Source organism: Ovis canadensis, chromosome 14 (assembly GCF_042477335.2).
Source record: "Ovis canadensis isolate MfBH-ARS-UI-01 breed Bighorn chromosome 14, ARS-UI_OviCan_v2, whole genome shotgun sequence".
NCBI classification, from domain to species: Eukaryota; Metazoa; Chordata; class Mammalia; order Artiodactyla; family Bovidae; genus Ovis; species Ovis canadensis.
In genome coordinates, this window is record NC_091258.1 from 71742354 (window position 1) to 71769024 (window position 26671).

Consider the following 26671-nt stretch of genomic DNA (forward strand, 5'->3'; position numbering starts at 1 on the left):
GATTCTGGGCAGATATTCTACAACAAAGAATTAGACATGAGGGCCCCACCTACCAGGTCCTCAGATGCTTTCTACTTGTCCTTCTGTGAACCTACACATGGTGCCACGGCAGGGTCACAGCCGCTCATTCCTGAAACTGATCAGTCAGTCACAGAATGGGCTGCCCCGAGTTCTCTGGACCACATGTTCAACTCACCTTTCAGAGTTTGACATCTCAGGTGAATAGGGCTGAAATTTAATCCCTGAAGGGAATGTAATATTATTAAGAAATTATGAAAACAAATTCTTAATATATAAAAATTAAAAGGCATATATAAACAAATTTTGTCACCCATATTGTACTTAAAAGCAAAATACTGTTAACGATATATTCTCCTCCAAATTTTAAATGCAGGTAAGTATATTTTTTACAAAAGAAAAATGAGACAAGTCTATAAACTTATGATATTCTCTACTCATAAGCACAAACCCTAAAGTAATCCAAGCTAAATATTTAACCAATCAGAATTTTCAAAAAGACAAACGTTTATGGTTCATTCTCATAAAAGGATCAAAATATATATACTATCCTGCCGATACTTTTTATCTTCTGAAGAATACTTCAGTTCAGTTGCTCAGTTGTGTCCAACTCTTTGCAACCCCATGGACTGCAGCAAGCCAGGCCTCCTTGTCCATCACCAACTCCCAGAGTTTACTCAAACTCATGTCCATTGAGTCAGTGATGCCATCCAATCATCTCTGTCGTCCCCTTCTCCTCCTGCCCTCAATCTTTCCCAGCATCAGGGTCTTTTCAAATGAGTCTGTTCTTTGCATCAGGTGGCCAAAGTATTGGAGTTTCAGCTTCAGCATTAGTCATTCCAATGAATATTCAGGACTGATTTCCTTTAGGATGGTCTGGTTGGATCTCCTTGCAGTCCAGGGGACTCTCAAGAGTCTTCTCCAACACCACAGTTTAAAAGCATCAATTCTTCGGTGCTCAGCTTTCTTTATAGTCCAACTCTCATATCCATACATGACTACTGGAAAAACCATTTTCCTTATTTATAGTAACAATCTTTAAATATTATATACTGTTATACTGAGTGGATAGTCCATAATTTACGAAAGCATCTATTACTGTACACTTAGGCTTTTCCTTTGTTTGTTAAAAAAGCCTCTGTGGTTAATAAAACTTTTTACCAAATAAATTGTAGAAATCAGAATTGCTGGGTCAAAGAATGAAAAATTTAAGTTGGATCTAGGTTGCCTTCTAAAAAAATCATCTTTAAACCCTCTAGAATTAAACTTCCCATGCCTACATAAAAATAACATTTTAAAGTATTTTTTTTCATTTGTAAACTATGCCAAGTATGATAATTGCATGATCTCATAATTTTACATTCTCAAATGCCCCACTGTCACCATTTACTTTTTAAAACACATAGTTCACACATTTTCACCTCATCCTCTTACCCACTAGATGTCGCTATGTGTCCATCCCACGCGGATCTTAACATTTTTATTGAGATACACCTCTAGCTATTCCGCCGGTTTAACCAGTGGCAAAGAGGCGGACGCGACTGAGCGACTGAACTAGAGGTAAACAATCTGCTTGAAATGCAGATGCCCAAGGTTCGATCCCTGGGTCCGGACGATCCCCCGCAGAAGGGCATGGAAAGCCACTCCAGTGTTCTTGCTTGGAGAATCCCATGGACAAAAGAACCTGGCAGGCTACAGCCCGTGGGATCGCAGAGTCGGACACGACTGAAGAGACTTTGCATGCACACCTCTACAAAAGCTGTTAATTCTTCTAAACTACATAAGCCTTTACCCACTCCACATTTAACTGCTGTCTCCACAAACCTAGGATTATAAGTGACCACTACTTTTGTCAACTCAAGTGGCCGCTGCCTCTCCAGAGAGGTCGCAGCTTCTATCTTTAATCTTTCCAAGTCACCGGGCGCCTGAGCCCTTTCCGTCGTACGGACACCTGCCTTCTAAGACGGCCGTGCCCGTCGGGCTCTAGCTCTAGAGTTCACTAAGGGCGCTACAGTTTTTCTTTTTGCCTCAGCCGGCTGAACTCGCCACGTTGTCCTTGGAACTACATGGACCTCTGAAATCTTAACGCAGTTAGTAGAGAATGGTTGGTCATTCCTCGCAACGAGGAAGCAGAAGCATTGAGGGTGCCAGGAATGATTTCCATTTCTCCCCACGGCCGTTACGGCTAGTCTCTTCAGAAACGCCGTGGTGGGTGGGGTCATGTTACGTCATAAAGCGGAGTCCGCTGACGGAATCCGGAAATCCGGCCGCGCTCCAAGGTCGTCGGCCGATAACCTGAACCTGCAGGTATGCGTCCCGAGGGACCGTGAAAGGCGTCAGTAGAGAAAGCGGGCTCCAGCATTCTGTTGCTGCCAGTGGTGTCTGGACGGGTTTGGGATCAAGTGAGTCGGGTTCTGGGCTTGTATTCACGGCCTGTGGGGTCTGTGAAACCGGAGCATGTGTGAAGGACCGTAATTGGGATTTTATTTAGATTCGGCCTCAGAGACTTCTGGGAGTTAATGATGAGGCCTTTGGCAATCTGTGATTAAGAGTCTGAAGAAATCATTGACCTAAGGTCCAACTCAGTCAGGGTTTGGATCACTTTGCTTGTGGGGCTCCGTGATTGCGAACTGTGATGAAAGTTAGTATCGGTGAACGCGATGTCTTGTCCTGGTTAACCTGCGACTCTGTTAGAGACACCTGGGTTAGGGGCTGGCTCGGTTTCTTGGTCATTTTTGGAGTTTAATCTGGCATTTAGACGGCCTGGTGGGGGCTTTCAGTATTTGAGGAGGTCCGGGGTCCCTGGAGAATCCGTAGGATCAGGGGCGAATGCCGGAAACAGACTTGAAGGCTGCATTTCCCCAGTTAATCCGAATACAATTCTCTTCTTGTAGTCTGTCCTCCAAGTGAAGTCGCTCAATCATGCCCGACTCTTTGCGACCCCGTGGACTGTAGCCCACCAAACTCCTCCGTCCATGGGATTCTCCAGGCAAGAATACTGGAGTGGGTTGCCATTTCCTTCTCCAGGGGATCTTCCCGACCCAGGGATCGAACCCAGGTCTCCCACATTGCAGGCAGACGCTTTAACCTCTGCACCAACAGGGAAGCCCTCTCTGTCCTCAAGGACCCTACTAAAAACTTTGGCTCTCCGCATCACCACTGTTCTCACCGTCCTCACAAAATTCAGTGTGGTTGATGTAGTTATAAATTTACTGTTTTTAATGTAATCTAATATAGTTTCCGTTCCTCTTGTCCCCAAGTTTATTATACTTTTGGATATTTCCAAGTAGGGTCATTCTTACTCAAGTAAAAGCTTCTCCCTTACCCTATATTCTGTTCTACAGTGCGAATTTTTTTAATAGGCGGTTTTATATCAAAGGATTTTTTTTTAAACTTTTCGGATTATCTGTGTAAGCATGATAGGTGACTGCATTGCTTAATTTCTCTGTTCTCAACACATTTGCATCTGAGATATTTATACTTTTTAAAAATAGTTCCAGTAGTATCAACTCAGGTTGGTGAACCACTGGCATGGTGTCTGGAATCAAATGTATTCATTAATGGAGGTAGTGTTGACATACAGTATTCAAAAGTATTCGATTATAATTTCATTAATCCATTTTGACTTTCTGATTACTTTCTGATTCTACCACTTCACTTAAAAATTTATGGTGCCCTTTTTTTCCTACACCCCCCCCCCCCGCCCCCCGAGATTTCTGGCTACTTTTATTTCTTGGTGAACTCTTTTCCTTGACCTTTTTTGGAAATTTCAGTTGATGGGTTCTTTCTTTGGTTGGTTTTTTTTTTTTTTTTACTGTAGAAAAGGAAGTCTTTTTTTAATTGTACTTTTATTTGCTGTAAAATTCACTAAGTACAAATATACATTTCAGTACTTTGAATCTCTACAGTTACACAGTTCAATTTTAAAACATTTCTCACCCCAGAAATTTTCCTTGATTCTCTGTGCACTCAAGTTTCCACTCCCATATACTCATGAAAGTATCAACACCATGAAGACAGTGAACATACCTGTCATCTTGAGAAGTTTCATTGTGTTCCTTTTTAATCTCTGCCTGTCATATTCCGCACACCTTCCCAAGCAACCACTGATCTATTCAACCACCAATCTATTCTATGTTACAATAGGTCACTTTATATTTTTAAAAACATTTTTGTAAATTGAATCATACAGTGTACATTCATTTTCATTCTAACTTGTTTCATCAGCTTTCAGTTCAGTTCAGTCGCTCAGTTGTGTCCGACTCTTTGTGACCCCATGGACTGCAGCATGCCAGGCCTCCCTGTCCATCACCAACTCCCAGAGTTTACTCAGACTCATGTCCATTCAGCCGGTGATGCCATCCAACCATCTCATCCTCTGTGGTCCCCTTCTCCTCCTGCCTTCAATCTTTCCCAGCATCAGGGTCTTTTCAAATGAGTCAGTTCGTTGCATCAGGTGGCCAAAGCATTGGAGTTTCAGCTTTAGTATCAGTCCTTCCAATGAATATTCAGAACTGATTTCCTCTAGGATGAACAGGTTGGATCTCCTTGCAGTCCAAGGGACTCTCAAGAGTCTTCTGAAACACCACAGTTCAAAAGCATCAATTCTTCGGTGCTCAGCTTTCTTTATAGTCAAATTCACATCCATACATGACTACTGGAAAAACCATAGCCTTGACAGACGGACCTTTGTTGGCAAAGTAATGTCTCTTTTAATATGCTGTCTAGGTTGGTCATAACTTTTCTTCCAAGGAGTAAGTGTCTTTCAATTTCATGGCTGCAGTCACCATCTGCAGTGATTTTGGAGCCCCCCCAAAATAAAGTCTGACACTGTTTCCACTGTTTCCCCATCTATTTGCCATGAAGTGATGGGACCAGTTGCCATGATCTTCATTTTCTGAATGTTGAGCTTTAAGCCAACTTTTTCACTCTCCTCTTTCACTTTCATCAGGAGGCTCTTTAGTTCTCTGCTTTCTGCCATAAGGGTGACGTCATCTGCATATCTGAGGTTATTGATATTTCTCCCGGCAATCTTGATTCCAGCTTATGCTTCCTCCAGCCCAGAGTTTCTCATGATGTACTCTGCATACAAGTTAAATAAGCAGGGTGACAATATACAGCCTTGACGTTCTCCTTTTCCTATTTGGAACCAGTCCGTTGTTCCATATCCAGTTCTTTTTTTGATATAAATTTATTTATTTTAATTGGAGGCTAATTACTTTACAATATTGTATTGGTTTTGCCATACATCAACATGAATCCGCCATGGGTGTACACATGTTCCCCATCTTGAACCCCCCTCCCATCTCCTTCCCAATACCATCTCTCTGGTCATCCCAGTGCACCAGCCCCGAGCATCTTGTATCATGCATCGAACCTGGCCATATCCAGTTCTAACTGTTGCTTCCTGGCCTGCAAACAGATTCCTCAAGAGGCAGGTCAGGTGGTCTGGTATTCCCATCTCTTGAAGAATTTTCCACAGTTTATTGTGATCCACACAGTCAAAGGCTTTGGCATAGTCAATAAAGCAGAAATAGATGTTTTTCTGGAACTCTCTTGCTTTTTCCATGATCCAGCAAATGTTGGCAATTTGATCCCTGGTTCCTCTGCCTTTTCTAAAACCAGCTTGAACATTAGGAAGTTCACGGTTCACGTATTGCTGAAGCCTGGCTTGGAGAATTTTGAGCATTACTTTACTAGCGTGTGAAATGAGTGCAGTTGTGTGGTAGTTTGAGCATTCTTTGGCATTGCCTTTCTTAGGGATTGGAATGAAAACTGACCTTTTCCAGTCCTGTGGCCACTGCTGAGTTTTCCAAATTTGCTGGCATATTGAGTGCAGCACTTTCACAGCAGCATCTTTCAGGATTTGAAATAGCTCAACTGGAATTCCATCACTTCCACTAGCTTTGTTCATAGTGATGCTTCCTAAGGCCCACTCAAATTCGCATTCCAGGATGTCTGGCTCTAGATGAGTGATCACACCATCATGATTATCTGGGTCGTGAAGATCTTTTTTGTATAGTTCTTCTATGTATTTTTGCCAGCTCTTAATATCTTCTGCTTCTGTTAGGTCTCTACCATTTCTGTCCTTTATTGAGCCTGTCTTTGCATGAAATGTTCCGTTGGTATCTCTAATTTTCTTGAATATTTTGAAATTCATCCTTATGTGTATCCATAGTTCCTTTTTGTTGGTCTGTATTCCATTGTGGAATGATTAGTTCATTCATTAAGTCACCTGTTGGTGGCTAGTTGTGTTTCCAGTTTTTAGTTATTACAGATAAAGCTTCTATGAACACTCATGTTCAAGTCTATATTTATATGTTTGTCTTTCTCCTGAGTAAATTCCCAGTGGTTGAATGGCTAAATTCTGTAGTAGGTGTATATCTAACTTTTCAAGAAACTGCTAAACTGTTTACTGAAATGGCTGTACTTTATATCCAGGTGAAACAGATGGGTGGCTGTTTCATGTCTCCACATTTTGTATAGTTTTTCTTTTTAATTCTAATAGGTATGGAACAGTGGCTTGTGGTTTTAATGTTTATTTACCTAGTTATGGCTAATGATCCTGAGCATTGTTTCATGTACTTAGCGGCCATCCATATATCTTCCTTGAAGTATCTGTTCAAGTTTTGCAATTTTCTTGTGTTTTCTTGTTGATTTTTGCGAATTCTCTGTATATTCTGAATACAGATTCTTCCTTTACCAGTTACTTGCTTTTTAAAGATTTTCTCCTGGTCTTTGACTTGACTTTCAGTATTCTCTTAACAATATGTTTTGAACAGCAGAAGAATTTAGCTTTTATGTAGTCCAGTGTCTGAACTTTTTTTAAAGGACCCATTCTTTTGATGTTGTGCCTAAGAATCTAGGTACAGCTACACCTAACTATAAGTTCAGAGGATTGTCACCAGTTTTTTTCTTCTAGAAGTTTTGGAGTTTTTTGGGGGGTTCATTTAGGTTTATTATTATTTCGTTATGAAATATGAACCTATTATTCCATTAGGCTTATTATACATTTTGAGTTATGTAGCTGGTGTAATGTATGTGATAACTTACAGTGAACGATGTCAGATTTGTGATCTCCGGAGAAGAAGATTTAGCTTTGGGACCAGAGACCAGGCTTGATCACTCAAGAGTTTTTGTGTAGCAGAGTTTTATTAAAGCGAGAGGACAGAGAAAGCCTCTGACATAGACATCAAAAGGGGGCAGAGAGTGCCCCCATTGCTAGTCTTAGCAAGGGAGTTACATACTTTTTTCAATTGGTTATTAGAGTAAATCAAAAGAATGTCTCAGGATTGTAAAGATCTTATCAGACCCATTCCCACAATTTTCATGTTAAGATAATGGGATTAGAACTAACAGTAGAAAGGTCTTACCAGACCCCCTGCCATCATATACATTTTAAGATGACAGGATTAGTCAGACGATTCTCAAGGAGGAGAAACATGTCCTCAAGCAGGATACATTGTTATATTGCCTAAGACAAAGCAATATAGAAAAAAAGCCTTTGTCCTTTTCTCCTACTTCACAACTCCAGACCCCTCTCTCCTCTGGGACCCCGGACTTTTTATCAACCTACCTAGGAGTTGACTCTCTCATATAGATCCAAGTTCTTTTCTTGTTGATATAAATTTATGTTTGTTCCAGAAAACATTTGTTGAAAAGGCTTTTCTCCGCTCTATTGTCTTTGCTCCTTTTTAAAAATGTCAGTTGGCCATATATATGTGGGTCTTTTCTGAACTCTAATCTGCTCCACTCATTTGTCTACATTTGACATGGATAACACCCTGTCTTGATTACTGTAGCTCGATATAAATTCTTGAAGTCAGGTGATGTCAACCCACCAACTTTGTTCTTTTTCACAGTTTTTTTTTTTCTTTTTCTTTTTTCTGTTCTAGACCTTTTACGCTGCTATTTGTATTTAAAGATCAGGCTGTCAGTTCTACAGAAAAACTTCTGAAATTATGACTAGATAGAATTGTATTTTTAAAAACTAAATGGCCTCATATAGTGAATTGGGAAATATCCTCTTCAATTCTATTCATGGGTGATCTAGTGAATGTATATAATGCATTTCATATATAAAATCAGTTATTGGAATTATTTTCCGTTTGAGACTTTGGTAAATAATGGTGCTACGTACATTCAGGTACAAGTTGGAAATGTTTTCATTTCTGTTTGTTAGATTCCTCTGAGTAGAATGACTGGTTCCTAAGCAGGTGTTTTACAAAGTTTGAAAAGTGCCTATACCAGTTTACCATTATTGTGTGAGAGCTTAATTTCTCCTCATTCTCATCAGCATTTACAATTATTAGTCTTTTTATTATCATCTTTCTAGTTGGCATGTAGTAGAATTTCACCATCATCTTATTTCCCTAGTGACAAATAACGTTGATCATCTTCTCCTGTGTTTATAGACATTCATAAGTCTTCTTTAGTGTAATATAGTGTAGTCTTAGTCTTTCCCCTTTTTTTGCATCCAAGAAAATGATTTAATTTTTCCATTTGTCCAAGTCTTCTTTTGTGTCCTTCATTAGTATGTATTCTAAAGTTTTGTTCCTATTTTTCCACATTTATTACTTAGCATTGGTTAGTGTTAGATATTTTTAAATGGCATCATTATCTACTTTACACTCTTAATGGTTCAGATCATATACATAACAACATCTACTAATGATTTCTGCATATTAAGTTTTCAATTCCAATGCCTTACCAAATTATAAAATCACTGCAGATGGTGGCTGCAGCCATGAAATTTTAAAAGTCGCTTACTCCTTGGAAGAAAAGTTATGACCAACCTAGATAACATATTCAAAAGCAGACATTACTTTGCCAACAAAGGTCTGTCTAGTCAAGGCTATGGTTTTTCCATTGGTTATGTATGGATGTGAGAGTTGGAATGTGAAGAAAGCTGAGTGCCGAAGAACTGATGCTTTTGAACTGTGCGTTGGAGAAGACTCTTGAGGGTCCCTTGGACTGCAAGGAGATCCAACCAGTCCATTCTAAAGGAGATCAGCCCTGGGATTTCTTTAGAAGGAATGATGCTAAAGCTGAAAATCTAATACTTTGGCCACCTCATGCAAAGAGTTGACTCATTGCAAAAGACTCTGATGCTGGGAGGGATTGAGGGCAGGAGGAAAAGGGGACAACAGACGATGAGATGGCTGGATGGCATCACCGACTCGATGGATGTGAGTTTGAGTGAACTCCAGGAGATGATGATGGACAGGGAGGCCTTGTGTGCTGCGATTCATGGGGTCGCAAAGAGTCAGACACAACTGAGCGACTGAACTGAACTGATAGTAGTTCCTCAGTTGATTTTCTTAGGTTTTCCATATATACAATTATATCATCTACCAATAGCAATATTTATTATACCCCAATTATTTCTCTTTTATCTAACATAGTCTATGGGTCCCAGAATATCAATCCCATAAATTCAGAGACATTTGTTACTTTGTTATCTGCTTTGTTACAAAGAAGGAAATGAAATAGTGCTTGTCACAGAGTATATGCCCACTAAATATTTGAATTAAATGAACTGCATAGTCTAGCAATTCCAGTATAATGCTCAGTAACAGTACTGACAGTGGGCACCTGGTCTTGTTCTTGACTTCAGTGGGAATGTCTGATTCAAATATATTATTATTTCATGTTAAGTATCTTCCTATTTCTATTCTTTTGAGCATTTTTATCTGAAATGTTTTTTTAAAAAATTATTTATTTTAATTTGAGGCTAATTACAATGTTGTGGTGATTTTTGCCATACATTGATAGGAATCAGCCATGGGTGTACATGTGTCCCCCATCCTGAAGCCACCTCCCTCCCCATCCCATCTCTGGGTTGTTCCAGTGCACCGGCCCTGAGTGCCCTGTTTCATGCATCAAACTTGGGCTGGTGATCTGTGTCACATATGGTAATATACATGTTTCAATGCTATTTTCTCAAATATCTCACGCTCACCTTCTCCCACAGAGTCCAGAAGTCTGTTCTTTATATCTGTGTCTCTTTTGCTGTTTCACATATAGGGTTGTCATTACCATCTTTCTAAATTCCATATATACACGTGTTAATATACTGTATTGGTGTTTTTCTTTCTGACTGACTTCGCTCTGTATGATAGGCTCCACTTTCATCCACCTCATTAGAACTGATTTAAATGAGTTCTTTTTAATAGCTGAGTAATATTCCATTATGTATTTGTATGTACCATAGCTTTCTTATCCATTCGTCTGCTGATGGGCATCTAGGTTGCTTCCGTGTCCTGGCTATTATAAACACTGCTGCGATGAACGTTGGGGTACACGTGTCTCTTTCAATTCTGGTTTCCTCGGTGAGTATGCCCAGCAGTGGGATTGCTGGGTCATATGGCAGTTCTATTTCCAGTTTTTTTAAGGAATCTGCACACTGTTCTCCATAGTGGCTATACTAGTTTGCATTCCCACCAACAGTGTAAGAGGGTTCCCTTTTCTCCACACCCTCTCCAGCATTTATTGTTTGTAGACTTTTTGATAGCAGCCATTCTGACCAGCGTGAGATGGTACCTCATTGTGGTGTTGATTTGCATCTCTCTGATAATGAGTGATGTTGAGCATCTTTTCATGTGTTTGTTAGCCATCTGTGTGTCTTCTTTGGAGAAATGTCTGTTTAGTTCTTTGACCCATTTTTTGATTGAGTCCTTTATTTTTCTGGTATTGAGCTGTATGAGCTGTTTGTATATTTTGGGGATTAAGTCTTTGTCAGTTGCTTCATTTGCTATTTTTTCTCCCATTCTGAAGGCTATCTTTTTACTTTGCTTATAGTTTCCTTTGTTGTGTAGTTTCCTTCTTTCAAGGAAACTATCCAAGTCTTTCCCCTTTTCTAAAAATAGGTTGTTTGGTTAACAAACTGCATTTTTTGAGTTGTTTGGATATTGTGCATAGAAGTCCTTTATCAGATACATGGTTTGCAAATTTTCTTTCTCAACTTGTAGCTTACCTTTTCCTTTAGCTTTATAGTGTCTTTTGATGTGCAAAAGGTAATACAAGTCCAGTTTATCAGTTGTCTTCTTTTATGGTTTGCTGATATGGTGTTGTGTAAGACTTCTCTGCCTAACCCAAGGTCATGAGAAATTCCTCATGTGTTTTCTGAAAACTGTGTGTATATAGATATAAATAGGTAAGGATATGACTTTACTTTTTTAAGAGCAGTTTTAGATTCACAGCAACATTGAGTGGAAAGTGCAGTAGGGATACTGAGAGAGTCAGTTTCTAGGCAGGTTGATAAGAAGTCCAGGGTTCCCCCACACATGCACCCACTGACGCCCAGGAGGAGAAAGGGCTCTGGGGCTCTCAAGGAGAAAAGGACAAATTTTTTTTTCTTCCTTGCTTTCTCGTAGTCAATATAACAATGTATCTTGAGGGTATGTTTCTCCTTAAAAGAACCTTCTGACTAATCTTGTTATCTTAAGATGTATGTTGTGAGAGTATGCAAAAGTAGGAAGTCAAGAAACACCTGGAGTAACAGGCAAATTTGGCCTTGGAATGTGGAATGAAGCAGGGCAAAGACTAATAGAGTTTTGCCAAGAAAATGCACTGGTCATAGCAAACACTCTCTTCCAACAACACAAGAGAAGACTCTACACATGGACATCACCAGATGGTCAACACCAAAATCAGATTGATTATATTCTTTGCAGCCAAAGATGGAGAAGCTCTATACAGTCAACAAAAACAAGACCGGGAGCTGACTGTGGCTCAGATCATGAACTCCTTATTGCCAAATTCAGACTTAAAGAAAGTAGGGAAAACCGCTAGACCATTCAGGTATGACCTAAATCAAATCCCTTATGATTATACAGTGGAAGTGAGAAACAGATTTAAGGGTCTAGATCTGAGAGATAGAGTGCCTGATGAACTATGGAATGAGGTTCATGGCATTGTACAGGAGACAGGGATCAAGACCATCCCCATGGAAAAGAAATGCAAAAAAGCAAAATCGCTGTCTGGGGAGGCCTTACAGATAGCTGTGAAAAGAAGAGAAGCGAAAAGGAAAGATATAAACATCTGAATGCAGAGTTCCAAAGAATAGCAAGAAGAGATAAGAAAGCCTTCTTCAGCGATCAATGCAAAGAAATAGAGGAAAACAACAGAATGGGAAAGACTAGAGATCTCTTCAAGAAAATTAGAGATACCAAGGGAACATTTCATGCAAAGATGGGCTCAATAAAGGACAATAATGGTAGGGACCTAACAGAAGCAGAAGATATTAAGGAGAGCTGGCAAGAATACACAGAAGAACTGTACAAAAAAGATCTTCACGACCCAGATAATCATGATGATGTGATCACTAATCTAGAACCAGACATCTTGGAATGTGAAGTCAAGTGGGCCTTAGAAAGCATCACTACGAACAAAGCTAGTGGAGGTGATGGAATTCCAGTTGAGTTATTTCAAATCCTGAAAGATGATGCTGTGAAAGTGCTGCACTCAATATGCCAGCAAGTTTGGAAAACTCAGCAGTGGCCACAGGACTGGAAAAGGTCAGTTTTCATTCCAGTCCCAAAGAAAGGCAATGCAAAAGAATGCTCAAAGTACTGCACAATTGCACTCATCTCACATGCTAGTAAAGTAATGCTCAAAATTCTCCAAGCCCGGCTTCAGCAATACATGAACCGTGAACTCCCTGATGTTCAAGCTGGTTTTAGAAAAGGCAGAGGAACCAGAGATCAAATTGCCAACATCCGCTTGATCATGGAAAAAGCAAGAGACTTCCAGAAAAACATCTATTTCTCCTTTATTGAATATGCCAAAGCCTTTGACTGTGTGGATCACAATAAACTGTGGAAAATTCTGAAAGAGATGGGAATACCAGACCACCTGACCTGCCTCTTGAGGAATCTGTTTGCAGGTCAGGAAGCAACAGTTAGAACTGGACATGGAACAACAGACTGGTTCCAAATAGGAAAAGGAGTACGTCAAGGCTGTATATTGTCACCCTGCTTATTTAACTTCTATGCAGAGTACATCATGAGAAACGCTGGACTGAAGAAACAAGCTGGAATCAAGATTGCCGGGAGAAATATCAATAACCTCAGACATGCAGATGACACCACCCTTATGGCAGAAAGCGAAGAGAAGCTAAAAAGCCTCTTGATGAAAGTGAAAGAGGAGAGTGAAAAAGTTGGCTTAAAGCTCAACATTCAGAAAACTAAGATCATGGCATCTGGTCCCATCACTTCATGGCAAGTAGATGGGGAAACAGTAGAAACAGTGGCAGACTTTATTTTTCTGGGCTCCAAAATCACTGCAGATGGTGACTGCAGCCATGAAATTAAAAGACGCTTACTCCTTGGAAGAAAAGTTATGACCAACCTAGATAGTATATTCAAAAGCAGAGACATTACTTTACCGACTAAGGTCCATCTAGTCAGGGCTATGGTTTTTCCTGTGGTCATGTATGGATGTGAGAGTTGGACTGTGAAGAAGACTGAGTGCCGAAGAATTGATGTGTTTGAACTGTGGTGTTGGAGAAGACTCTTAAGAGTCCCTTGGACTGCAAGGAGATCTAACCAGTCCATTCTGAAGGAGATCAACCCTGGGATTTCTTTGGAAGGAATGACTGAGCGACTGAACTGAACTGAACTGAACTGAATCTTGTTATCTTAAGATGTATGTTGTGGGAGTAGGTCTGGTAAGATCTTTCTGTTGTTCTAATCTTGTTAATGTAAGATGTATGTTGTGGGAGTAGGTCTGGTAAAAGTATATAAGGCCTTAATAAGACTAGCCAGGGGGCACTCTGCATCCCCCTTTGAGTGTCTATGTCTCTCCCTTTTCAGACTTGAATAAAACTGCTACACAAAAGCTCTTGAGTTATCAAGCCTGGTCCCTGATCCTGAAGCTAAATCTTCTTCAGAGATCATGAATCCGAAACCATTCACTGTAAGCTGTGAATACCATACCTCTGTGCCCCAACGTATGCAACCTTCCCCACTGTCAGCATCCTGCCCCAGAGTGGTGAATTTGTTACAGTCAATTTACGTACTGACTCATTATCACTCAAAATAAATAATTCACATTAGGGTTCACTCTTGGTGTTATATGTTGTTTGTGTCTTGACAAATGTAAAATGACCTGTCCACTGTTTAGTGTTATACAGAGCGTTGTACTGCTTTAAAAAGCCCTCTGGATTCTGCTTGTTCATCCTATCTTCCCTCCAACTCTTGGCAACTACTGATCTTTTTACTGTCTCCTTAGCTTTGCCTTTTCCAGAATGTCATTTACAATAGTTGGAATTGTATAGTGAATAGCCTTTTTATTTTACTTTATTTTATTTTTTTTTGAATAGCCTTTCTAGACTGGCTTCTTTCACTTAATAATAGGTATTTTAGGCTCCTCCTTGTTTTTTCATGCTTTGATAGCTGGTTTCTTCTTAGTGCTGAATAATGTTCACTCATTGGATGGATAAGTCTGTGATATATACCTATGATAAGGTTTCTGTCCAGACATAAATTTTCAGAGTATATACATAGTTTTGTAAGAAACTGCCAAACTGTCTACCAGAGTGGCTGTAACAGTTTGCCTTCTCATAAGCAATAAATCTGTTGCTTCATGTACTCTTTAGCATTTGATGTAGTCATTAATTTGAATTTTGGTTATTCTAATAAGTAGGTAATGGTATCTCATTGTTCTTTAATTTGTTATTTCCTAATTACATATGATGTAATTTCCCAATTACACATGTTTTCATTTGCTTATTTGCTATCTGTGTATCTTTGGTAAGATGTCAGTTCAGGTCTTTTGCCTATCTTCGTGTTTTCTTATTGTTGAGTTTTTAAGAGTTCTTTGTGTATTTTGGATAGCAGTCTTTTATCTTGCAAATATTTTCTCCCAGCCTATGGCTTATTTCTCAATTTCTGGAAGTTGTTTGTATTTTTAGCTATTACATTTAAATTTATTATTACTTAATTGAAATTGGATATTCAGTTGTTTCAGTATATTTGTTGGAAAGACCATCTTTTTCCTCATTGCTCTAATCTTGCACCTTTGTTGAAGATCATCTGACTGTGTTGTTATTGTTCAGAGGCTGAGAAGTGTCCAACTCTTTGCAACCCCATGGGCTATAGCTCACCAGATTCCTCTGTCCTCCAGTATCTCCTGGAGTTTGCTCACATTCATGTCCATTGAGTTGGTGATGCTGTCTACACATCTTATCTTCTGTCACCCCCTACTCCTTTTGCCTTCAATCTTTCCCAGCATCAGGATCTTTTCCAGTGAGTCAGCTCTTCATATCAGGTCGCAAAAGTATTGGAGCTTCAGCAACAGTCCTTCTAATGAATATTTAGGGTCGATTTCCTTTAGGATTGACTAGTTTGATTTCCTTGCTGTCCAAGGTACTCTCAAAAGAGTCTTTTCCAGCACCACAATTCATAAGTATCAGTTCTTTGGCACTCAACGTTCTCTAATTGATATAGTCCAACTCTTACATCCTTACTTGACTACTGGGAAGACCATAGCTTTGACTATACAGACCTTTGCTGGCAAAGTGATGTCTCTGCTTTTTAATGTGCTAAGCTTGTCATAGCTTTTCTTTCAAGGGCAAGTGTCTTTTAATTTCATGGCTGCAGTCAGCACCTGCAGTGATTTTGGAGCCCAAGAAAAGAAAATCTGTCAACACTTCCACTTTTCCCCCTTCTATTTGTACTAAAGCGATGGGAGTAGGTGCCATGATCTTAGTTTTTTTAATTTTGAGTTTCAAGCCAGCTTTTTCACTTCTTCTCTTTCACCCTCATCAAGAGGCTCTTTAGTTCCTCTTCCCTTTCTGCCATTAGAGTGATGTGTGCATATCTGAGGTTGTTGATATTTCTCCTAGCAATCTTGATTCCAGCTTGTGGTTCATCCAGCCTGGCATTCATTCAGTTCAGTACAGTTCAGTCACTCAGTCGTGTCCAACTCTTTGCGAACCCATGAACTGCAGCACACCAGGCCTCCCTGTCTATCACCAACTCCCGGAGTCTACCCAAACCCACGCCCATCGAGTCGGTGATGCCGTGTAGCCATCTCATCCTCTGTTGTCCCCTTTTCCTCCTGCCCTCGATCTTTCCCAGCATCAGAGTCTTTTCAAATGAGTCAGCTCTTCGCATCAGGTGGCCAAAGTATTGGAGTTTCAGCTTCAACATCAGTCCTTCCAATGAACACCCAGGACTGATCTCCTTTAGGGACTGGTTGGATCTCCTTGTAGTCCAAGGGACTCTCAGGAGTCTTCTCCCACACCACAGTTCAAAAGCATCAATTCTTCTGTGCTCAGCTTTCTTTATAGTCCAGCTCTCACATCCATACATGACCACTGGAAAAACCATAGCCTTGATTAGATGGACCTTTGTTGGCAAAGTAATATCTCTGCTTTTTAATATGCTGTCTAGGTTGGTTAGGACTTTCCTTCCAAAGAGTAAGTGTCTTTTAATTTCATGGCTGCAGTCACCATCTGCAGTGATTTTGGAGCCCAGAAAAATAAAGTCTGACTCTGTTTCCACTGTTTCCCCATCTATTTGCCATGAAGTAATGGCACTGGATGCCATGATCTTAGTTTTCTGAATGTTGAGATTTAAGCCAACTTTTTCGCTTTCCTCTTTCACTTTCATCAAGAGGCTCTTTAGTTCTTCTTCAATTTCTGCCATAAGGGTGGTGTCATCTGCATATCTGAGGTTATTGATATTTCTCCCAGCAGTCTTGATTTTAGCTTGTGCTTCCTCCAGCCCAGCATTTCTCATGATGTACTCTGAATATAAGTTAAATAAGCAGGGTGACAATATACAGCCTTGACGTACTCCTTTCCCGATTTGGAACCAGTCTGTTGTTCCATGTCCAGTTCTAACTGTTGCTTCCTGATCTGCATGCAGGTTTCTCAAGAGGCAGGTCAGGTGATCTGGTATTCCCATCTCTTTCAGAATTTTCCACAGTTTATTGTGATCCACACAGTCAAAGGCTTTGGCATAGTCAATAAAGCAGAAATAGATGTTTTTCTGAAATTTTTACCATGGCTTTAAAGTAAACGTTGAACTAGATTAGTATAAGCATTCACCGTAATTAGCATAGCATATTCTAATTCACACCATAAGCATTCACCACATGATTAGCATAGACTGTATGGCCCTAGCCTCTCAGGTAAAGAAAGACATTCTTAATCAGGCCTGACATTTTGAGGGCTTAGAGGTTTCCTCCCAGGAACTAAGGGCAAATCTCAACCTCTATTGGGCAAGATTAATCCTTTTAATACACAAAGAGAAGTAAGACAACCTTAAAGATCAGCTTCATGCTATCCTCTTGAAACTGAGGTGTGTGTACCCACTGAGCATATAAAAATTTTTGGAGTGGTGTAAGGGTACACATGCATTTTACAGATGGAGTGTCCAGATTCTTGGAACCTTCCATGTGTTCTCTTCCATAAACTTGATCTGCCCTGAGCTTTCATCAGGCTCTGAGGTATCATGCTCTGCTTATGCTTTCCCTCTTCCCCTTTAATAGTCATGCCACTTCCTCTTTACAAAAGAAAGCCACACCTTTCACCTATTCATAACCTTGTCTTATTGCCTCAGAGTATGAAAGCCTCTAGGGTAGCAAATAAAGGAACAGCTGGAAATACTGAGGTCCCTTTAAGGATAAGTGCATATCGACAGTGACAGTGTTTGGGCCGAGAGGAAATGTACACTCAAAGTCAGTTTGCTTTTCAGCCCACAGGTCCAGGCTCTCCAGGAGAAAGAGTGAGGGAAGAAAGAGGTTTTTGAAGTTGGATATCATCGTTCCAGGGGACATCTTTAAGTGAACACCAAGATTTCTGTCTTTAAGAATGACACAGTAAATGCAGAAGAGACAGAAATCAGAATCCATGTTACTATTTCCTGAGCACAGAAGATGATGATCAAGGCCCAGGTGATTTTTTGTTATATCTTTCCTTTATTGTCTACTAGATTTGTGGTAAGCTGAAAAAAAAATAACAGCTCAACTAAACGTATAAATTGGGGATGATTGGGTTCTGGGGAGAAATTAATTTGGACTCTGAATTCAGAATCAGGACAAAGTGAATATATTGTTCATAGGGGTCGCATCAGATGATTGGTATTAGAAGAGAATGTGTGATTTTGGTGGAGCCTGTGGATTTTATCTTAGCAGACATCACAACCAGAAAAACATGAAAAGCTCCATGATACATGTTGACTATGAGGAGAGAGCAGATCAGCTCTCTGGGGTTTTCAATGGTTTATGTCACTTAAGTGAATGGAGTGATACTCCTAACAACATTGGTGACTCTGAGGGGCTCCCCACTGGCCTGGTACCAATCACACATCTAAAAGAAAGATGAATGTAGTTTACTGAAGAGCATTACCCATATAGGTATATAAAATTCCATGAGTTTCATAATCATCCTCAAGAAAGCGAGTTGTAAGATACGGATGTAATGAACAACATGATGGCTATAGCTAACACTGCTGTATGATATATAGGAAAGTTGTTAAGAGCAAATCCTGAGTTCTCATCACAGGGAGAAAAGCTTTTTCCTTCTCTTTTTGTTGTATCTATGCGAGAAGATAGATGTTGACTGAACCTGTTGTGATAATGATTTCACAGTATATGTAAATCATATCATCATGCTTTACATCTTAAATTTGTATGGTGATATATGTCAGTTATTTCTCAATAAAACAGCCATTGGAGTTTGATAGAAGTGAAATATTTAACCTTTGAAATGATCAAATAACAATCCAACGTATGTGTTGGTGAACAGTGGTGGAGATTCACTCTGAGTTTGAGAAATAGATTCAGTGTGAAATATGCAAGCTTCACTGATAATAGCTCAGCACTCCTTGACCATGATCCAAGGCTCAGCTGGGGATGGATACACTTCTGAGTTCACTTACATAGTTATTGGCAGAATTCATTTCCAGAAATCAAATGAGATCCTTAGTTTCTATCTGTCTGCTTATGTAAGACCACTATGAGTTCCTTATCACATGGGCCTCCCAACGTGCCATCTTGTTTCGTCAAAGTCATCAACAGACAGATTCTGTTAGCAAGATGGAAATCATATATATAGCCTAATTTAAAAATGCATGTCTTGATTTTCCTGGTGGTTCGGAGGTTAACCCTCCACACTTCCATTGCAGGGGGGCGTGGGTTCAAGCCCTGGTCAGGGAGCTAAATCTCACATACCATGCAGACCAAAAATATATATATATATATTAAAATTGGTATCACAGCATTTTTGCTGTATTTTGTTTTTTGGAAGCAATTCAGCCCAAGCTCAAGGGAAGGGTACCTCATGGGGTCATGAGTACCTAGTGTGTAGTAAGGAATTTAACTGACTTTTGTCCCTAATTTCTGGGAGGTAAACTCTAAAGCCTTGGAATTACCCGTGTGTTAAGGGTGTCTTGTTTTTCATCCCAGATCACTGCAACCACACTTTATAGTTTATGCTATGAGGTGACTCATGTGGGCCCTAGAGGATTTGTGCTAATAAGACAATTCAAGGTGAGGGCTGTCCATGCCCCAAAGACCAGCCGTGTGATTAGAGGGTTGTGGGGTTCAGCCATGTGGTCAGTGATTCAGTAAATCATGCATATTTAAGGGAGCCTCAATAAAAATTCTGGACACTGGACTTTAGGTGAGCTTTCTTGGTTGGCAGTACTCCTGAGTACTGTCACACAGTGTGGCTGGAAGGAGAGAATGCTGCCCAGGATTCTATGGAGTCTTGTGTTTCAGTACCAAGCGGCGTCATGTCTGACTTTTTTGGCACAAAAATCAGAACTTTGAAGATAATATTCCATGTTTTTTGAGTTCTGTTGTAGGTCATCTATCTTTTGTGTCTGGATGCTTTTATAGTTCCCTTTTGTATTTTGTGTATTATAGTTTTAGTCTGATGTCCCTACCTAGAGATTTCCTGCTTGGAATTTGTTGGGATTCCTGAGCCTGGGGTTTGGAGAGTTTAATCAGTTTTGAAATTTTTCACCTTTAGATGTTGGGATACTGCTTCATTACTATATTTCTTCTTTGTTTTTGTTTTCAAATCTTCCTAATCAACTAATTTTTTTTCTTTGCTGCAGATGTATCTTCTATAGTTTCTGCTATTTTTTACATGTATTAAAAACATTATCTTGTAAATTTCAGATGTGGAGTCTGTTCAGAGTTGATTCTTTTATTGGCTGTGAAGTTTCATGGTAATGTAGGACTGTTTTATTTGTTCTGATGTCATTTGCATATTATGCAAATAGGTAGGCGCTAAAATATATACATAGAAAGATAGGATTTTGCTTTTAACTGAAATGTATTTGAGAAAAGTATATTGATGCAGGAGGTATGGTGAAAATCAGAATAACTTCTCTCATGTTTCTTCCATATTGATAAAAGGAATTCACATCATACAGGGCTTTATTATTACAGGAATTGCTGACACTGGAAGATGTGGCTGTGGAGTTCAACAGGGAGGAGTGGCAGCTCCTGGATTCTTCTCAGAGAGACCTATACTGGGATGTGATGCTGGAGAACTATAACAATTTGGTGTCACTGGGTAAGGATGACTCCCAATGTCATTTATGAGGTGTCGAGTCACTGGACTTTTCTCCATCACCTGAGGAAAGCTTTGCAGCCCCTGTGGTCTTCCAAAGAGTTAGATTTTTTGTCCCCTGGCTGGCTCCAAAGAGGTGTAATCTCCTGTACCTTGAAAGAGAACATTGGCTTTGCATACAAGAAATTTTGTTTCTAAAATGCAGTATTTGGCAAGGGTGGAGGTAAGGGGGGAGGGCGGAGAGGGAGGCTTAAGAGAAAAGGGGTATATATGTATCCACATAGGTGATTCACATTGTACAGCAGAAACTGACACAACATTGTAAAGCAATTATATGCCAATTAAAAAAAGTAGAATCTAATAAAATGTGATATGCTTAATAGGAATCCAGTAAAGTTAAAAATTCAGTAAATGTTAAATAAATAAAATGCCATATTTTCCCATCTTGACATACCATAACCCAGTTCTTGAATCTAAGTCTTTTATCATTTCTCATGATCAGGATATCAAGGTACCAAACCAGATTTGCTTTCCAAGTTGGAACATGGAAAAGAACCATGCATAATAGAAAATGAAGTGCAGAATAGAATTTGTCCAGGTGAGTGAGTTAGAATCAGCAAGGGGAGTGACCATGGAAGTCATATTCTAGTTCCTTCTAGAGAAGGAGTCACAGCTGTGAGGGTGACTGAGGCACCCCCTCAACAGCTGTTCCCCATATTCATCTATCCAGATGAGAACTCTTTCTGGGTATTTAGCTTTAAATATATTCCTTGTCTCTTTTTGGATCTGATATTCACTCACTTCCTTATACATCTTTATAATTTTATACTGTGATTACATGGTAGATAATAAAGAGCACCCCTACACACCATGTCATTTTTTAAGCCTTTCATCCCATACCAGTCTCATGAAATAATTGATCATCTCCTTTTTTCTTAGGAATTGGGAAAGGTGACAGTTATTTGCCAGAGCACTCTCGAAACCAAAGATTTCTGAAGAGCATGCAACAGTGCAGTGAACAGAATGCATTTAGAAAGAGTGTTCATTTGAGCAAAACACATTTCACCCTAGTTCAAGATTGTATATTTAACTTACATAGAAAAGCTTTGGAATCAAGCTTAAGTTTAGTTAACCAGAAGAGCAGCTATGGAATAAAGAACCCTGTGGAGTTTAATGGAGATGAGAAATCCTTTCTACATAGTGATTATGGACAGTTGTATTCTGGAATTATATTTCCTGAAAGTACAGAACACATTAGCGCTCAATTCCAAGTCCTTAAGCATCAGAGGACTCACAAAATAGAGAAATCTCTAGCCTGTGTTGAACGTGAAAAGCCATGCAGCAGGAAATCTCAGCTTATTTCTCGTGAGAGTGTTCATACTGGAGAGAAACCCAGTAGGGGTGGTCCATGTGAGAAATCCTTCTCCAGAAATGTCACATTAACTAAAGATCAGAAAACTCAAACACAAGACACACCCCAGTTAACCAGTGCGCCCAGAAAAGGCTGTACTGTGAAGAGCAGCTCTCCTGTACATCACCAAACCTGCACAGGAGAGAAAGCCTATGTATGCAGTGAGTGTGGAAAAGGCTTCACCATGAAGCGCTATTTGATTGCACATCAGCAAACTCATAGTGGAGAGAAACCTTACGTATGTGGTGAATGTGGAAAAGGCTTCTCCGGGAAGAGTAATCTCACTGTGCATCAGCGCACCCACACAGGGGAGAAGCCCTATGTATGCAGTGAGTGTGGGAAAGGCTTCACCATGAAGCGCTATCTTGCTGTACACCAGCGAACTCATACCGGAGAGAGACCATATTTGTGCAGTGAATGTGGGAAAGATTTCGCTGTGAAGAGTAATCTCACGGTACACCTGCGGTCTCACACAGGGGAGAAATCTTACATATGCGGTGAATGTGGGAAAGGCTTCACCGTGAAAAGTAATCTCATGGTTCACCAGCGAACTCACACGGGAGAGAAATCTTACCGGTGTAACGAATGCGGGAAAGGCTTCACCACAAAGCTCACTCTTATTATACACCAACGAACTCACACAGGAGAGAAACCCTATGAGTGCAATGAGTGTGGTAAAGCCTTCAGTCAGAAGATATGCCTCATACAACATGAGAGGTGTCACACGGGAAAGACTCCCTTTGTATGTACTGAGTGTGGAAAATCCTATTCCCACAAGTATGGTCTCATTACCCATCAGAGAATTCACATAGGAGAGAAACCCTATGAATGTGATGAATGTGGAAAAGCCTTCACCACAAAGTCAGTACTCAATGTCCATCAAAGGACTCACACAGGAGAGAGACCGTATGGGTGCAGTGATTGTGAGAAAGCCTTCTCCCACTTGTCAAACCTTGTGAAACATAAGAAAATGCACATCAGAGAAATGGGTAGATCCAGTCAAGTTGGAAATGCCTTTAACAGAGAGTCCCAGATCATTTATGAGTGAACCAAAGCCCCATTAATGCAGTGATTGGGGAAATGCCTTTTGTGACAGCTAAGACTTTAAACATCAGTGCCTCTAGCAGAGCAGAATGTAATCATGGGACTACCTGTTATCAGATGGGGGGGCCATGAGGAGATGAAAGGGTTTGCCCAAGGGGTAAACCCAGTGAAACCCAGTGAATATCGTGAATGTAGTAGTGCCTTAATGATCCTACCTCACATTTTCTGTTGGTGAAAACGTGTTGGAAAAGCCCTTGATATGTTCAGGGTGGAGATGACTTGGGAAAAACTTTCTGGCTTCATTATATGTCTGAAAAGTGTGTATTCCATACACACTTGGACAGATTTTGTGAATGCAGAGACTAGAAAAGTCATCAGTGGGAAGGTAGACTTTATTATCAGGGATTGTTGTTGATCATCAGTGAACTCATTGTAGAAATATGATTTAGAAAAGAAAAATACGATGACCATGGGAATGTCTTTACCCAGAAAGATCTCGGTGAGTGTCAGAGGTCACACTGGAGAAATATTTTTAAGAAGACAGTATATATGGCAAGATTTCAGTGAAGCATTCTGCTTCATCATTTGTCAGGGAATCATACAGAAATTAAAACTTTTAGGAGCATGCTAAAGGTAGAGTACCTTTAGTTAAATATTAGTGGACTTACAAAGGAATGAATTTTTATGAAAATAAATGAGTGCTTTTTGTTACAAATGTAACCTCATCAGACATCAGATGATGCACCCGAGTCTTGTTTCTGATTTTCTTGTGAATAATTCCATAGTTTTGTGTTATATATTTTTTAATGTGGACCATCTTCCAACTCCAATTGAATTTGCTACAGTATTGCTTGTTTTTTTTTTTTTTCCAAGGGATGTGAGATCTTAGCTCCCCAATCAGGGATCAAACCCACACCCCCTGCACTGGAAGGCAAAGTCTTAACCACTGAACCACCAGGGAAGTTCCAGTAATTCCATAGTTATAAATAACAGTTTTATGCTTTTACCACTGATTGTTACTGCAAGTGTTCCATGCCTACCCCAATATGTGATTAGCTCTTATTTTTCTTTGGCTCCAAACTAATTATAAGCATACTGAACTTTTTTAAAAAGGAAATGAAATAGGAATACACATTTGCAGCTTGCTTAACTAAGTTTATAAATAAAACCAAATATTTTATAAAACCACCTTCAAAGTTGTTTTTGTAAAATGGATAACTTGAGATCATTTTTAACTTATAAGAAAATGCAAAAGTAGTCCAGAAAATTCCCTTGTATACTTTATGTAACTTATCCCCGTTAAAACGTTTTGTGTAACCATTAACTCAGCCTTTGGAATTTAGATTTCACTAGATTTTTTACATGAAATTTTAAATAGTTTTTTTTTTTTTTGGAATTCTAAGCTGCTTTATTACATTCATAGATTTTGTGTAACTGCTGTTTCCAGAACATAAAACTTTAATCAACACAGACACCCTCAAGCTACCTTTTTATGGTCACTCCTATCCTAACCTACTTCTGGCAACTATGTGTCAGTTTTCCATCAATATAATTTTGTCATTTGTGAAATTAATTTTTGTAACTGGATTTTAAACATTATATATGTTGTATTTATACAAATTTATAATTTTTTTTATTAATAAGGGCCATGTCATCTTTTTATTTTTTGTCCCTCAGGAAATTGCTCCTAAGACTTTTTTGAGTTGAATTGCTTGATTTTTATTACTGAGTAGTATACATTATTGGATGTACCAGTTTGTTTATCCATTAACTCTTCAGATAAATTTGTATTGTTTCCTGGTTTCAATTTTTATAAAGAAAGGTGCTATAAATCTGCATCCAGAGTTTTGGACAGACATAAATTTTCATTCCTCTGTAATAAATATTCAGATGTATGATTATTGGGACATAAAGAAAGTTGTGTTTAGCTTTAAAAGAAACTACCAAACTCGCTTCCAGAGTGACTTTACCAGCAGTATATGATATCCACTTGTTCCACATCCTCTCTGGCACTTGGTATTTTCAGTATATTTTAGTCATTCTGCTAGCAACACATGATTCAATTGTTCATCCTTACCAGCACTTAGTATTGTGATATGTTACATTACCCATTCTATTGGGTTTGTAGTCCTATCTGATCTTGAGCTTGCATTTCCCTCATAGCTAATGATGTTCAATCCCTTACGGCTAATGATGTTCAAACAGTATAATGATGTTTGTACCATTTGACCACCTTCACCATTTCTGCCCTCCCACCCCACTTTCAGCCTCTGGCACACAATCTGTTCTTTATTATTTATAAGTTTGGGTTTGGGGGAGGGGTTCTACAAATAAAAGAGATCATAGAATATTCAGCTTTCTTGGCCTGATTTATTTCACTTAGTATCCCTCATGGTTGCAAATGGCAAGATTTCCTTCTTTTTATGGTTGAATTTCTTTATCCATTCATCTGTCAATGAACACTTAAGACTGGTTCCATGTCATGGCTGTTGTAAATAACACTGCCCTGAACATTGATTGTAACATCATATCTTTTCAAGTTAGAGTTCTTATTTTTTTCCAGATATATACCCAAATTGCTAAATTTTATGGTACTCCTATTTTTCATTTTTTTGAGGAAACTGTGGACTGTTTAACTTAGTATCTGTACCAATTACAAGCTTCTTCATTCTTTTTATATCTGTATAGTGTTCATGAAGATCCATCCCATGATTTATTTAACCAATCACCTACTAATATACACTCCTATTGATTTTAGTTACCTTTGACTGCATTACAAACCTACCTCCCTAAAAACTTAATATCTAAAGACAACAAACATTAATTATTAATTCTCTAGTATGTGGATTGGGAGAAGGAAATGGCAACCCACTCCAGTGTTCTTGCCTGGAGAATCCCAGGGACGGGGGAGCCTGGTGGGCTGCCGTCTATGGGGTCGCACAGAGTTGGACACAACTGTAGTGACTTAGCAGCAGCAGTATGTGGATTGAGAGTTAAATTGTCTAGTGTGGGCTGTCTGACTGGTGGCTACATGATCTAGATGGCTTTTTTCCACATATCTGGAAATATCCCTGTGCCAGGAGCCAGCATAGGAGATCCCACCCATGGCAAAGGTCACGAGGAAGAGACCTGATGGGCAAAGGTGAATCAGGCTACCCCAAAACCAGAATTTGTCTGTCTTACTATCTTAGGCTTTTCGCCAAACTCTTCTGATATTAATGGGGGCTGTCCCTGACCACCTTTCTCTGAAGAAAATCAACCTAGAGCTCTAGTTAATAAGTCTCCTGGGCATAATAGTGTTTCAATTCAAATCCCTCTGATAGCTTTCTAACTTGCCTGACAGGTTTTTCCGGATTCTTGCAGCTACGCATGCGATTGTTTACAGCCTCCAGACTGGTTCCAAATAGGAAAAGGAGTACGTCAAGGCTGTATATTGTCACCCTGCTTATTTAACTTATATGCAGAGTACATCATGAGAAACGCTGGGCTGGAGGAAGCACAAGCTGGAATCAAGATTGCCGGGAGAAATATCAATAACCTCAGATATGCAGATGACACCGCCCTTATGGCAGAAAGTGAAGAGGAGCTAAAAAGCCTCTTGATGAAAGTGAAAGAGGAAAGTGAAAAAGTTGGCTTAAAGCTCAACATTCAGAAAATGAAGATCA

The 26671-nt window shown here is 39.5% G+C and overlaps 1 protein-coding gene across 4 annotated transcripts; it reads left to right on the forward strand.

Annotated features, from left to right (window-relative positions):
- Positions 1 to 2255: 2255 nt before the first annotated feature.
- Positions 2256 to 25356, forward strand: ZNF614 (zinc finger protein 614). Of its 4 annotated transcripts, none has more exons than XM_069551554.1 (5): positions 2256 to 2325; positions 17724 to 17922; positions 20428 to 20554; positions 21054 to 21149; positions 21491 to 25356. In XM_069551554.1, exons 2-5 carry the CDS (start codon positions 17905 to 17907, stop codon positions 23008 to 23010), a joined length of 1761 nt encoding a protein of 586 aa, XP_069407655.1. In that variant the 5' UTR covers positions 2256 to 2325; positions 17724 to 17904; the 3' UTR covers positions 23011 to 25356. The 4 variants fall into 4 exon arrangements, with proteins under 4 accessions (XP_069407655.1, XP_069407657.1, XP_069407654.1 ...); XM_069551553.1 differs by having other exon boundaries at positions 2288 to 2420; XM_069551556.1 differs by lacking the exon at positions 21054 to 21149 and having other exon boundaries at positions 2268 to 2325.
- The last annotated feature ends 1315 nt before the right edge of the window (positions 25357 to 26671 follow it).